The sequence below is a fragment of the Phoca vitulina genome, unplaced genomic scaffold (assembly GCF_004348235.1).
Source record: "Phoca vitulina isolate PV1807 unplaced genomic scaffold, GSC_HSeal_1.0 scaffold3, whole genome shotgun sequence".
In the NCBI taxonomy this organism is placed as follows: Eukaryota; Metazoa; Chordata; class Mammalia; order Carnivora; family Phocidae; genus Phoca; species Phoca vitulina.
This window is the reverse complement of record NW_022589706.1, coordinates 57,624,247-57,638,068: the sequence shown is the minus strand read 5'-3', so window position 1 is coordinate 57,638,068 and position 13,822 is coordinate 57,624,247. Positions and strand designations below refer to the sequence as shown.

The 13,822-nt window shown below is 41.2% G+C and overlaps 1 protein-coding gene across 5 annotated transcripts in view; it reads right to left on the bottom strand.

The window, feature by feature from the left end:
* FRAS1 (Fraser extracellular matrix complex subunit 1) overlaps positions 1–13,822 on the bottom strand; it is a 404,790-nt gene that overhangs the window by 143,534 nt on the left and 247,434 nt on the right. For all 5 annotated transcript variants that reach the window (XM_032400603.1, XM_032400602.1, XM_032400606.1 and 2 more), the window contains exons 23-27: positions 10,289–10,435; positions 6,653–6,793; positions 5,473–5,613; positions 3,797–3,934; positions 865–1,135 (exon numbers count right to left, since the gene is read on the bottom strand). In XM_032400603.1, the coding sequence (XP_032256494.1) occupies positions 865–1,135; positions 3,797–3,934; positions 5,473–5,613; positions 6,653–6,793; positions 10,289–10,435 (838 nt within the window). The remainder of the gene's footprint in view (positions 1–864; positions 1,136–3,796; positions 3,935–5,472; positions 5,614–6,652; positions 6,794–10,288; positions 10,436–13,822) is intronic.

The window sequence follows — 13,822 nt, the reverse complement described above, 5'->3', positions numbered from 1 at the left end:
CTCTGAACTGCAATAAAGTGCCATCACTTTTCCCCCCACCTATCTCCTAGCCCAAACCTTAAAACAACAACAACAACAAAAATCTCCAGTGGTGACAGTAGAAAATATTTACCGTGAATATCTGAATCCATTGCTAACATATATAGTCTACTCTGAATTATCTGGACTAATGAAGCAGAGCTGGGTGAAGGATAATCCACGAGGCTAATCTTTGGGGTGTATTCTCTGATTCTTGTTTAGCAGATTTACTCTGCTAATTACATGATTCTATTTGCCTGGGTTAGTGTTAACATTCAATTGCATTCCTGAAGCATATGTCAGCTGGGGTGAGGAAAACAGCCAGAAGTGTGCTAGGCATCAGAGGAAAACTGGATCTGGCTTAAAAATTAACCACAATTAATCCCATAAAGTGGATAATAAAAAGTTGTGACTCTTAGTTTCCCTCCCGCTCTGGAATTCTAGGAACCATATAACACTTTGAAAAGCATGTGCTCCATCTTCTAGCCACTGCTCACTCCCAGTATATCACCCTAATGTTGAAGAAGCAGCTGTAGAAATCTGTGTAGATAACCAGTTTTGTTTCTGTTGGGCCAAAAGTACTGGGTAATTGTCCTAGGAACTTTCCTGTCACATCAGAGAATTACCCACAATTATGTGATAAAATGAAAATGCCTCTAACAGAAGCATACTCTCGGAGCAATTACAGGGAAATAATGACAGGCAGCTGAAAGCGTTGGCGTGTTTGGAGTATTGATCTTCCCCACAGGAGAAGGGACAGCTATTGAGAAGCGGGGGCGGGGCGCAAAGCACTGACAGGAGGCACAGGAAAGGAGGCAGGAGGAAAACAAAAGAACACTGAGTCACCTGGGCTTTTCTTTGCTGTGCACAAAACGCACTTTTTTCTCATTCACATCCTTCCAGCTAAAATGGCCAGCCTTGTCGAGCTGAACCTCTTTTCCATTCCTCAACAGCATCAGCTGACCATTGGTGGGAGTGCTCACAACATGGAACTGGAGGTCTTCCACCCTGCCATCTTGGTCTTGGACATTCAGAAGGGGAAAATCCAGTGGCTTCATTGAACCAATTGCAAGGGTGAGAGAACCATTCACATGAAGACTAGGAGTGTATATTTTGCCTGGAAAACAGAGGATCCAAAGATCAGACTTGGCATATTCACTAATAAGGTTTTGGGTTTTTTTAATAAATAGACTCGTAATGTTCATTCAGAAATGAGACTCTAGGTTATTGTACACCATAAGCCTCCTTCTAATTCAGTGATTCTCACCCTGAATGCATATGAAAATAACACAGATTCTCAATGTTAAAATATAAACTTCTAAAAGAAAATAGAGGATAAAATCTTTGTGATCTTAAATTAGGCAATGCTTTCTTCGATAGGACACAAAAAGCATGAGTGACAAAAGAAAAAATTGATAAATTGGACCAAAGTTCTTCAAAGGGCACCAGTAAGAAAGTGAAAAAGACAACCCATAGAGTGGAGGAAAATATTTGCAAATTATATATCTGAAAAGGGACTTGTATCCAAAATATATATAAAAAAATTCTTACAACTCAGTAAAAGACAAGTAACCCAATTTAAAAACAGGCAGAGTTTGAAAAGGCATTTTTCCAAAGAAGATATATAAAAGGCCAATAATTATGTACATGAAAAGGTGCTCAATGTCATTAGTCATCGGGGAAATGCAAATCAAAACCACAATGTGATACCACTTCATACCCACTATGAAGGACAATAAAAAGTATTCCTGAGGACGTGGAGGAATTAAAAATCTTATACATTGCTGGTGGAAACATAAAATGGTGCCGTTTGGCAGTTCCTCAAACAATAACAGAAGTACCCTATGATCCAGTAATTCTACTTATAGGCATATACCCATAAGAACTGAACACATATGTCCACATAAAAACTTGTACATGAATGTTCATAGCAGTTATACCTAAGAGCCTCAAAGTGGAAACAACCCAAATGTCCATTAATTGGTGAATGAATAAACAAAATGTGGTATATCCATGCAATGGAATATTATTCAACCATGAAAAGAGATGATGTACTGATACATGTTCCAGTGTAGAGGAACCTTGAAAATATTCTTGCCACATGAAAAAAGCCAGACATAAAAAGCCACATATTGTATGATTCCATTGATGTGAAATGTCTAGAATAGTTAAACCCACAGAGACAGAAAGTCGATCAATGATTGCCAGGGACTGGGGCAAGGGAGCACTACAGAGAGACTGTTAATTGTTATTGGATTTCTTTTTAGGAAGAATAAAATGTCCCGGAATTAGATAGTGTGATGGTTGCATAACCTTGTGAATATACTAAAAACTACTGAATTGTATACTTTAAAGGGGAATTCTAAGGTATGTGAATTATATCTCAATAATAACAATAAAAAATCATACAGGGACCTTTTAAAACAGTACTGATACTTGAGCTCCACCATCAGAGATTCTGTCTTTGGTGTTCTGGTGTGGGCATCTCAGTGACTTCACAAGCTCCTCAGGCAATCCTAATGGGACTTCCAAGTTTGAGAACCACAGTCCTAACCTAATACTTTGATCACATCTGACCATCAGACCCATTAAGGGTAAAGAAAAAAGCAAACGTCTGATACCATTTGCTCGAACAGTACCAGTTAATCTGTAATGAAGTATGATTATCAGTGGCTTATATTCAGGATTCATGTGAAGTGTACCCACTTTGTTTTAAAATTTTACTATCTCTGCCCATAGGAAACATCTGATGGATAAATATCTGATCATGATGTGAAATTCATCCTGTCTCCTGCAAGGTGTTTTGCCCAGACTTGAACTGTTAATGTTTCCTTCTACAAGTAGGTCGGACAGGACAGTTTGGGAATGCCAGGTTTCAAGAGGACTACGTCCACTCTAAGATTACTCTAATGAAAGTGGAATTCATTTTCACAAGTTGACTTGTATTATGTCCCAAGAGGAGTAGGTTGACTCTCAAGTACTTGGGGTTTCCAGAAGGATCCCAATAAAATGAGCCAAAGATGTCTTTTTCCCATGGGAAGTCTTAATATCTTTGGAGGTCAGAAATTTAGAGACGGAAAATGTGATTGACTGTGGGTGTTAAAATATGCCTCGTGTCATTGATTGACACTTAAAAGCTGAGGAATGCTCAACTATACTATAATTCTCAAGCTTCATTCAGCTATAAAACTTTGGGGTTCAAAATTATGACTGAATTTAAATTTGCTTCTCTTTTGTTGTTTAAGGTGAAGTGTCCATTAATGTGTTGGACAAGACTAGATCAATTCCCTTAATATGTCACCTTATTCTTAATAGGAGAGTGGCTCGAAATCTATTTGCTTCAAACATGACCCTAATGGGGCAGTCTCCTCACACTACTCATTATTTATTTGTAATTTATCTCCAGTACGTCCACAAAGGGTGCGCCATTGAACCGCGGCATAATTAGCTCTGTAAGTTTATATATATGCAAATAAATTATATGTATATAGGTAATTTTCTATAACATAGCTGTAGTTCTGAAACACAACTAAGTTTTATGCCAAATTTCTGATCTGATAGTTGTTACTTTTAAAGCACAGATTCTTTTTCCCAAAGATCTTAGAGGTTGAGTTTCCCCAACGTCCATGTCCTATAAACAGTTCCTTATTCCTTTGTATTCCTAGAATGAGAATCCTGCATTTCATATCACATGAGCTGACTGTATCTACAAACTCAGCCTTTGCATGGAGAAATTACAGGTTAATATACAGCAGAGCATCTGACAAGAAGCACTTACCAGCGCAGGTTTCATTAGAGCGGGCAGAGAAGCCAGGAACACAGTTGGAAACACAAAGGCCACTCTTCAAAAAGAACCCATGGTCACACTGGTGACACTGGTCCTGGCGGGTACACCGCAAGCACGCCCGAGGGCAGGCTGTCAAAGAAAGGCCACAGTAAGTGAGGCACAGCAAAGGCACAGGCAGCCAGCGAGGGCCACCAGCGACAGAGAAAAATAGTGACAGCACGAGCAACACACGACCCCCAACTGCAGCAACAGGGAATTCCAACGGTTTCCTCTAGAATTTCACAGGGAGCTGCTCTACCTTCAGGAGGAGAGCGAACACAGAGGCGCACTTTCACTTAATGCACTGTGATGTGAAAATGTTGCACATACACGGACTGTATGAAGAGTTAGGCATATTGACTTGTAAGGGAGGTGGTGTGCAGTGATTAAGAGCACAGGCCCTTTCTGGGTACCATTCCTGCTCTACCACTTATCAGCTGTCCACTTTGGGACAATTTATCCTTTAATCATCTGTGGTGTGATTTCTCATCTTAAAAATGGGGATAGTAATAGCATCTGATGCAAATCACTGTTGGGAGGATGTGTTACAAAGTGAAGAGACTAGAACAGAGCCTGGCATACAAAAGGACTCAGCTGTACTACTAATGCCACTGCATCATCATCATCATCATTATTATTATCACCATCATCATCATATCATCATCATCATCATCATCATTATTATTTTAAATGCAGGAGGAGAGCAAGCTCATAAAAGGACCCTAGGATTATTTCTTTGGGTCAAGTTAATAAACTTCTACAAATCAAGTGTTTACTGCCCAATTTTTCTGCTTCCTTAATTAAGATTTTATTATACAGAGGTAGTTGAGTGTAAGGGCCCAGAATTGGAATCAGAAAACTTGGGTATAATATCTGATTTTATGTTGCCTTGGTTAATACTCTTAAGCCATTCTTTCTTTTTTTTTTTACTTGTAAAATGGGATTCCCAGTGTTTGCCATATTTTACCACCAACTCATTGTGAATATTAAATGAGATAATGAAGATGGAGGAATGTGGTGAAACGTAAAATGCCATGCCAGGGTCATGGCTTTATTATTAAATGTCAGGTTTTCTTCAAAGTAGGGCATATGATATCAAGTTTTAAAGGAAATGATGAGAACAAACTGCAGAAACTCTCATGGATAACCCAATGGACAAGGAGATTAAGGCTTTGGGCTGAACTTTAATGATAAAAGTTCAGTGTATCTCACTAAATTGTCCTCAGAAATCCTACTCAAGGATATTGTGCCAAAATCAGGGTCACCCGTAATTTAGTCTACACACTGAAAATTCTGTGCCCATATCAATAGAGGTGATCCGCTCTTAATGGATACCTCACCTTAGTTCAACATAAGCCTTACATTCCATAAAATATTGGCCTAATTTCCATAAAGACCCTTAGAGACAATATTGATTTGTGCAAGACAATTATTGGCCTGCACTTCTATATTCTATTTAACCAGCAATTGGCAGATGTGCATGGGAAGCCATCAATTTTTAAGTCCTAGCTGTCTGGGTTTTCATTCTGCTTCTAATTCAGATTCTCCTTGGTTACCTGAGAATCAACACACCTGATTTACTTGTGGCCCTCACTTTTTTCCAGGGGACTCAGCAGTCTCCGAGTTACCTGTGCATTGTCGATTTGCGTGATCTGCAAAGTACCCCTTGCCACATTCCTGGACACACTGGGCTTCCAACAGGAGATACGGCTCTTCACAGCGAGTGCACTCATGGGGACCTTGGCACTGGACACAGTGGTTGCTGCAGCCTGAAAGACAAAAGTCAAATCAACAGAACTGTGTATAGCTTTCCAGGGGGCTCCTGGGCCTCGCAGGGAGGCAATATTAGACACCAAACAGCGATATGACCCGGTGTGCTGGGCCAGGCAGAAGACGAGGAGTCAGGAGCCAGGCTTCTGGTTGTGACTACTCTTACTTACCCAGCAGGGTGACTTAGGATCAGATATTCGGCTTCTCTGAGCCTCAGTGCTCTCTCTCATAAAATGGGAATGGACATACTGACCCACTCAGCTTGCTGGGCCAAGATTAAAGTAAATAATGGAAAACACTAGGCACACCTAGAAACTACAGGTATTAGCCATTATCATTACTATTAACTAGTCCGTGGTTCTCTTACTTTCCTGACTCACCCAGTCAGTTATCAGTCTCCCAAGAATGGTCCCAGGAGTGCCATCTGTGCATTTGGGGGGCATTTCAGGGTCAGAAGATTTTGTGGTGTTAAATCAAGGCTAAAGGGGGTGGCATTCAGAGAAAGGTAGTGATGAGACATCTGGTACATGCAGGGCTTCAAGGGACAGATGGGAGAATATCTTCAAAGTAGGGCATATGATATCAAGTTTTAAAGGAAATGATGAGAACAAACTGCAGAAACTCTCATGGATAACCCAATGGACTCTTCTCCTTGCTGAGCACGGCCATTTAAAGAGCATAAGCCCCAAGATGCTCCTTCCAGGTGCTCAAATGACCAGAGTATACACACCTCCCCATTTAGAGGACAGGATTATTCAGTGCTCTAAGAAATCCATAGTCATCACCAAAACATACCTGTTTATGTGGCCCTATACTCCCAAGATTCCCATACTGACCTCAAATTTTCGCAAATATCATGTATGGGAGAAGGAGAGAGGGGGCATTTTGACTAGAACAAAGAAAAGCTCCTAGGAAAGAAACCAGAAATTGGACAAAAAGCCAGAAAGGAAACTTGCCACAGACTCCTTGTCAGAACAGTAAAAATTGGAGGAGTCTTGAAGGCTGGATGAGAACAGAGCAGGAGCTCTGGACACTTACTTTTACAGAGGCCCAAGTCCCTGTAGAAGGATGGTGAGCACTGTTCCACACAGGCCCCGTCCTGGAGGACGTAGCCATCCATGCACTGCAGGCAGTCTGTCCTCAGGGGCCCGCTGCACGCATTGCAGCTCCAATCGCACTCTAGAAAGGAAGTCCACGTGAGATCACCTTCACCTGTCCGCCCTCAGTCCCAGTGACTAATTTATGAGGACGCGGTCTGCAGTGGCAAGGGGTAAAGTGAGGACACCAGGTGAGATGTCAGATAAGCCAGCTCTAACAAGGTTTCTGTTTGTAGTAGCCTGAACGCCTCTCTGAGGTTTAGTGTTTCCTAATTATGTTAGACACGGGAGTGTACAAGGATCACTCCAGGCTTGTGCAGAGCCTGCTTGTCAACGGGGCTGCCGAGGAGCCAGGTCAACTTAATCTTAGAGTTCTTGATTCCCGTGCCTCGGCGTCATCAAACAAAGCCTGCTCTGCTACAGGGAGGGGCCAATTTGCCTCCACAGACTTAATCTGCACCTCCTCCAAATGCTCCACAGGGAAAGGGATGTCAGAGACTCAACGAGGAAGGCATCTGCTGTCTCCACCGACACCGGCTGCTTGACTCTCTACCTCTCAAGAATCAGGTGCTGACCCACCCAACAGAAAGGACCAATGATGTTAGAATTAAATGGAGCATCAAGGAACTGTCCAGAAAGAAAGGGCTTACAGAAATAACAGAAGATCTCCTTAGAGCAGTAGAACTGACTCATTTACATGTTATCTGCTCAATAAGCACCTATGGAATGCATAGCACTGAACGGTGGGTAGGAAGTGGGTAGACCCTGGCTTCAAGGGGCTTATGTGCTTGTGGGCTCCAACCTTGGATGTGCATCCATATAATCCAGAAGGATTGTTAGAAATACAGATTTTCTGGCTCAATATCAGAACTACTGATGTCATCTCAAGGATTGGGGCGGGGCATAAGGAAACATGTTGGGGCCACTACTGTTATTTCTGTTCTCATGATTATTATGGTTGTTATTACTGTAGCTGTGGCTATTAAAGGCCCAGGCAATTCCTGCAGCCAGAACACTCATGTTTGAGAGCCAAAGTGCCAGATGGTAAAGTAAGTCCTTCATCATGGAAGGTTGGACAACACCGTGTGGTTAAATACTTGAGTTTTGAAGACAGCCAAGTCTCTATTGAGGCTGTGGCTTAGCCACTGTTTATCTACATGTCTTACACACTTTCCCAAAATTCTTGGAGCCTCAGTTTCCTTATCTGTAAGACAGAGATAAGAAGAGTACCTATTTCATAACGCTATTGTGTAGATTAAAGGAAATAGTGAATGTAAAGAAGTTAGCACAGTGCCTGGCACATAGTAACAGCTTAATAAATGTTTTGCTGCCAAACTGTTTTTCTCGGAGAACATTCTGCACTCAGTTCTTCCTCACTCCACCATCCATCCCAGCTGAGAACTGAGGAAACTTCTCATTAGTCACCTTTCTCTTTTTTGATGCGATATTTCTAAGTCCCAAAGAAGCAGGTAAATGTGCAAGACAGTACACGTGCTTCCAAGGAGATTTATAAAGTTAATCTCGCTCATTTATTTGGCTGAATCAGTTCTGAGGGAGAATGACTAAAGCAGAGCCTTGAAAACTGCCAGCATAGTTATGAAATCATTTACAACATGGAGGATTTGTGATAATCTTGTTTTTCACCGCAAACTGACAACCGCTGTTTAGAAGGGAAAAAATAGAAAAGCTTCTGTGGTCTTGAGCACAGAGAGACCACCTAAGTTGACAACAAGTAGAATTTCTTGGAATGGAGAGTGTGCAATTTTGCAAAGCCTTAAAACATCCCAAGCTTACTTGACAGATGTTTGGCCTCCATATCTGAGCCCCAGGTTCTTGGGCAGAACTGGAGAGATGGGAGACAAGTGGAATGGAGGGATGGAGGAAAAGGGAAGAGAAACAAGGAAAATCTGGCCTTCCACTCTGTTCTTCTCCTTGCTGAGCACGGCCATTTAAAGAGCATAAGCCCCAAGAATTCTTTTTTTAATTTTTTTTAATTTTTTTATTGTTATGTTAATCCCCATACATTACATCATTAGTTTTAGATATAGTATTCCATGATTCATTGTTTGTGCATAACACCCAGTGCTCCATGCAGAACGTGCCCTCCTCAATACCCATCACCAGGCTAACCCATCCTCCCAACCCCCTCCCCTCTAGAACCCTCAGTTTGTTTTTCAGAGTCCATTGTCTCTCATGGTTCGTCTCCCCCTCCAATTTCCCCCCCCTCATTCTTCCCCTCCTGCTACATTCTTCTTCTTCTTTTTTTCTTTCTTAACATATATTGCATTATTTGTTTCAGAGGTACAGATCTGAGATTCAACAGTCTTGCACAATTCACAGCGCTTACCAGAACACATACCCTCCCCAGTGTCCATCACCCAGTCACCCCATCCCTCCCACCCCAAGCCCCAAGAATTCTAACCACTAGAGAACAAGGTACTAGGTTTCTGATACTGCTTCCTTACAAACTCCTGGAGCGCAGGGACTGTGTCTTTACTCATTTAAGTCTGTTAAACAGAGATGAACAAATCAGATACAACTCCTGTCTTTTTTTTTTTTTTAAGATTTTATTTATTCATTTGAGGGAGAGAGAGAGGGGGCACAAGTGGCGGGGGGGGGGGGGGGCAGGGGGAGAATCAGGCTCCCCGCTGAGCAGGGAGCCTAATGCAGGACTCGATCCCAGGACCCTGAGATCATGACCTGAGCCGAATGCAGATGCTTAACCAAGCCATCCAAGCACCCCGAACCCTGTCTTCATTAAGGTTAGCGTCTAGCAATATAGAGTTGTAAAGGAAGGTAATGTAAATCTCTGAAATAGGCCTGGTGTGATAGACGAGGGAATGGCAGGGACTGTAGTGATCTGAAGACACAAAAGGGACAATAGCTACTCATCTCCAACTGACTGTCGCATTATGGAAATGCATATCCAGTATTCCCAGATCATCTGACTTTTTCAAAAGAAACAGAAAATCTCAATTTTTTTTCAAAAGAAACAGAAAAATCTCAATTTTTGTATGTGAAGTCTTCTACATTTTAAAATGCATTAATTAGGGCGCCTGGGTGGCTCAGTTGGTTAAGCAACTGCCTTTGGCTCAGGTAATGATCCTGGAGTCCCGGGATCGAGTCCCACATCAGGCTCCCTGCTTAGCAGGGAGTCTGCTTCTCCCTCTGACCCTCCCCCCTCTTGTGCTCTCTCTCTCTCTCATTCTCTCTCTCAAATAAATAAATAAAATCTTTAAAAAAAATAAAATGCATTAATTAAAAATTTTAAAACACTAGAACATTAGGTGGGCCAAAAAAAAAACAACAACAACAACCCTCCATGTCTTGGACCAAATACATCCGGTTTGCCACCTCTGGTCTAGTTACTAAAACCTTGCACAACATCTGGCACATAGTAGGTGCTCAAAAAATTTCCTTAAGAAAGAAATTACATACATGCATTCATAATACATGATGCCTTCTTGCTATCATCTAAACATATGATGGTATTTTCCCAACGTGGGGGATTAGACACCTACAGTAAAGGGAGATCACTGAGGAAAAGAATCATTGCACAGTTCTGGAAGAGCTTTACCTTTGCATATCTTGGTGGAGAAGTCAAGATAGTACTGTGGGGCACAGCCCTCATACTGACATTCCCCAAAGAGCAGGACCTTGTTTGGATCTCGGCAGGAGGTACAGCTGGCCTGTGAATCACAGCTTCCACAATGCGCTTCACATGCTGAGCAGATAGGAAGAGAAAAATGACCAGATAATTACAGCTGCAAATACTGAAGCTGATCAAACCTAGACAGATGCTACAAAGGAGCAAAGCTCTGCTCCAACCTGCGCTTTAATTATGGCTCATAACCCTCCCCTGTGATCAACAGAAACAGAAAATGTTACTCTTATTTTCTAAAATAAAAGGATCATTTTATTTTCCAGAAAAGATAAATTATAAACCCAAGAATGGAAATCCCACATCCAAGTTGCCCTGTGATTCAGCAACAGAATTTATACTTACTCCAAGATCTCTGGAATAATAGTCCAGAGATGTATTTGAACCTTACTTCTCAAGGAAGGAAGATTTCTCAAGGAATCAAGCGCCCAATTGTTCATGATGTGGATTCAGATTTTTGAGCGATGCCAAGATTAAAATTAGGCATCAACTTTATTGTGAAGCTCAGGAAATCCCGTATTTTAAGCCACAAAGGACTTTAAGGAGGCCTGGCTTACTGATTCGCCCAGTTGTAATTCTCAACAGCCACTTAATTCAGGCATTCAAGGATGATCCCCAAATCTGGTCCATGGATTCCAGATGCTTCCATCTTCCCTAACTTAACAACTGGCATTTCTCCATCTCCTCAATTGTCCATGCTAGAAACCTTGGAGGCTATCTTGATAGGCCCCTATCTCTCATTCCTAATCCAATCACTCATTGGAACCTATTTATTCAAATTTTCTTACATAATTCCCAGAATTTTTTGCTTCTCTCCATATTCTCACATGCCAATACATCCAAGCCCTCATCATTTCCTATTGGACTACTGTCATAGCCTCCTAATTGGTTTCCCCTTACCAAGTTTGACCCCCTTGCATTCTATTTTCCTTGTATCCACAAGACTGATTTTTAAAATTTATACTGCTCAGGTTTCTGAGGACACTTTCATCTATAAACTCATATCTTTCTTCAACCCCGGAAAATTTCCAGCCATCATTTCTGCAAATAACACTCCTCCATCATTCCCTCCATTCTTTCCACCCAGAAATCTTAATACACATATTTGAATCCTCTCAATATAATCTCCAAGTTTCTTGTCTTTGACTCTTACTCATTCTTCAGTGACTTCTTCAATCTCCAGTCTAGAACAAGTCTCCCTGTCACTGCTCTTATAGCACCCCAGACATTTCATTCATGCCATATATAATAATTTTCATTACAATGTTTATTTAACCTCTGTATCCTTTAAGCTATAAGCTTCATGAAAGCAAAGACCAGGTTTGTTCTGTTCCTTGAAATAGTGTTCAGCACCTAACTAGTTATATTTCATGTTATGGGTGTTCAATAAACACTTGCACATAAATGAAAGAAACCAGATATTGTAATTATACATACTCAAACACATCTCTGCCTCATTCTGAAATTTTCTCTAAGTACACATCAGAGGAAAAATCCAGAGAATGAGCTAGATTTTTAGAATTTTAGATCTAGAGGATATCAAAGTGTGTGGCACAGTGCAGGAAAATTACCTCCTGGTAAAAATAAAAAGGAAGTCCTCTTGTTTCACCTACAAGAAATGTCATTGATATAAAATATTCATTAGAATATGTAGATTGGTAATTAAAGATCCTAGAAAAACTCTAGACTGGATTTTCAAACAGATGGTTTGAGAATAATTAGAAAAGAATATTTTAATTTTTGGAAACTTCAATGAAATTAAAGTTCCATCTTTTTTTTGGCTAGAATTTTTACACATGGTGTATCTTAATTTTGGCAAAGGATTTGACAAAAATCTCAAAGATAAACCTGTGAATACAAAAATGAAGTGGGGTCTAGGAGTTGTAGGTGGATTTGAAAATGGTTGAAATGCATCCTCAAAAAGTTATCAGTAAACCTTTGTAATTAGTAAAAGAAATGTCCTTAGTAGAATATTATGATGAAGTCTTCACTTTTTACTTGATCAACATTTTTATTAATAGCTTTAATTACAACAAAGAAATCATGCTAATGATATTTAAATATGCCACATAACCTAATAGGATACACACAGTCTAATCTCACCAGCTGAAAGAACAACTCAAACTCAATTTTAGCTAGTTGAAGCAATAAACTAAAAGTAATCTGATGAAATAAGCAAAACTGTAAGTCCTGCATTTATTTTCCATAACCCATTACACAAATAAAGGATACCGGAGACCTGTTCAGACAGTAGTTCCTATAAAAAATGATCTAAGAACTTTAGTTGATTAAAAGCTTACTAGAGGTGTGATATGGTTACTAAAGAAACTAACACAATCTTAAACTGAAGAGCCTTCATATAACCTAAATGTCAGCTGGAGCCCCCTACTTGACAAACAGCTACAAAATGAAGCCCAAAGGCCAGTCCCTCAGCTTAGAGTGACAGGATGATGCCCCGTCTGGATAGCGGAGAGCTTCTTGTAGTTTAGTTCCTCAAGCATCTGTGTACCTTCTTATTCTTGAGTCCTTCCATGCAGTCTTTCATTCCCCCTCGGTACCTCAAAGTATAACTCAGCCCCTCTACTGGCTTCCAAAACAAACAGATTCATGCCGAGCACTGTGAAAGGTTAGAAGACTACGTGGAGATTTGGAGGCATGCAGCAGTGTCACACTGAGAGCAGGGAGCTCCCTCCATGTCTACCTGAACCCTTCTTCCTCATTCATTGAACTCCTCATCTCTCACCAAGCAATCCACAAATGACCTTGTCTTCGTCAGAGCAGGTCTACACATACCAAAGCCCCTTGGGTTCTCAGCTTCCATCTCCAAAGGCATGTGGGTAAGGAGCATTTTCTCCATCTTAGAATATTCAGACCACACACGGTATTAGTCATGGTGCTATGATCACATCGAGAGTCCCAGGTGCAGTTCTCCAAGGTCCCGGACCCCAGAAACTACCAAGAGGACAGTGAAGATAGTCGTAAGTGGACCAGAAACCAACGAGGGAAGCAGAGATGTACTTGAACCATCATTCATGAAGGAGGAAAGGACCCAACAGCTTAGGAAATCCACCTTCCCTCTGAAATAGGCCTGTTTTCTACCGCAGCTCGGAGACAGGGTCATCCATTTCTGCTCAAATACTCCATTGGCTCCAGTTTTGCCTGGAGCAGCAAAGTGCAAGTAGGAAATGACAGTTAATTTCAAACTTTGGAAGGCAATCAAGTGAATGAGGAAGGAGACTTACTCTGTATCACTCCAGAGGGGAGTTCTAGGGCCCATGAGAAAGAACCGTCAAACAACTAAACAGCTACCACCCCCTCCAATGGACCTGGCTTCCTTCCTCATCTGTAGAAGTCTGAGGGGAAGGAGAAAGAATCTCTGAATCGGGTACAAGGTCATCTCTGGCCACCCTGGAGTTCTCCTCCTTGCCTCTAAAGCACCATGGTTTTAAG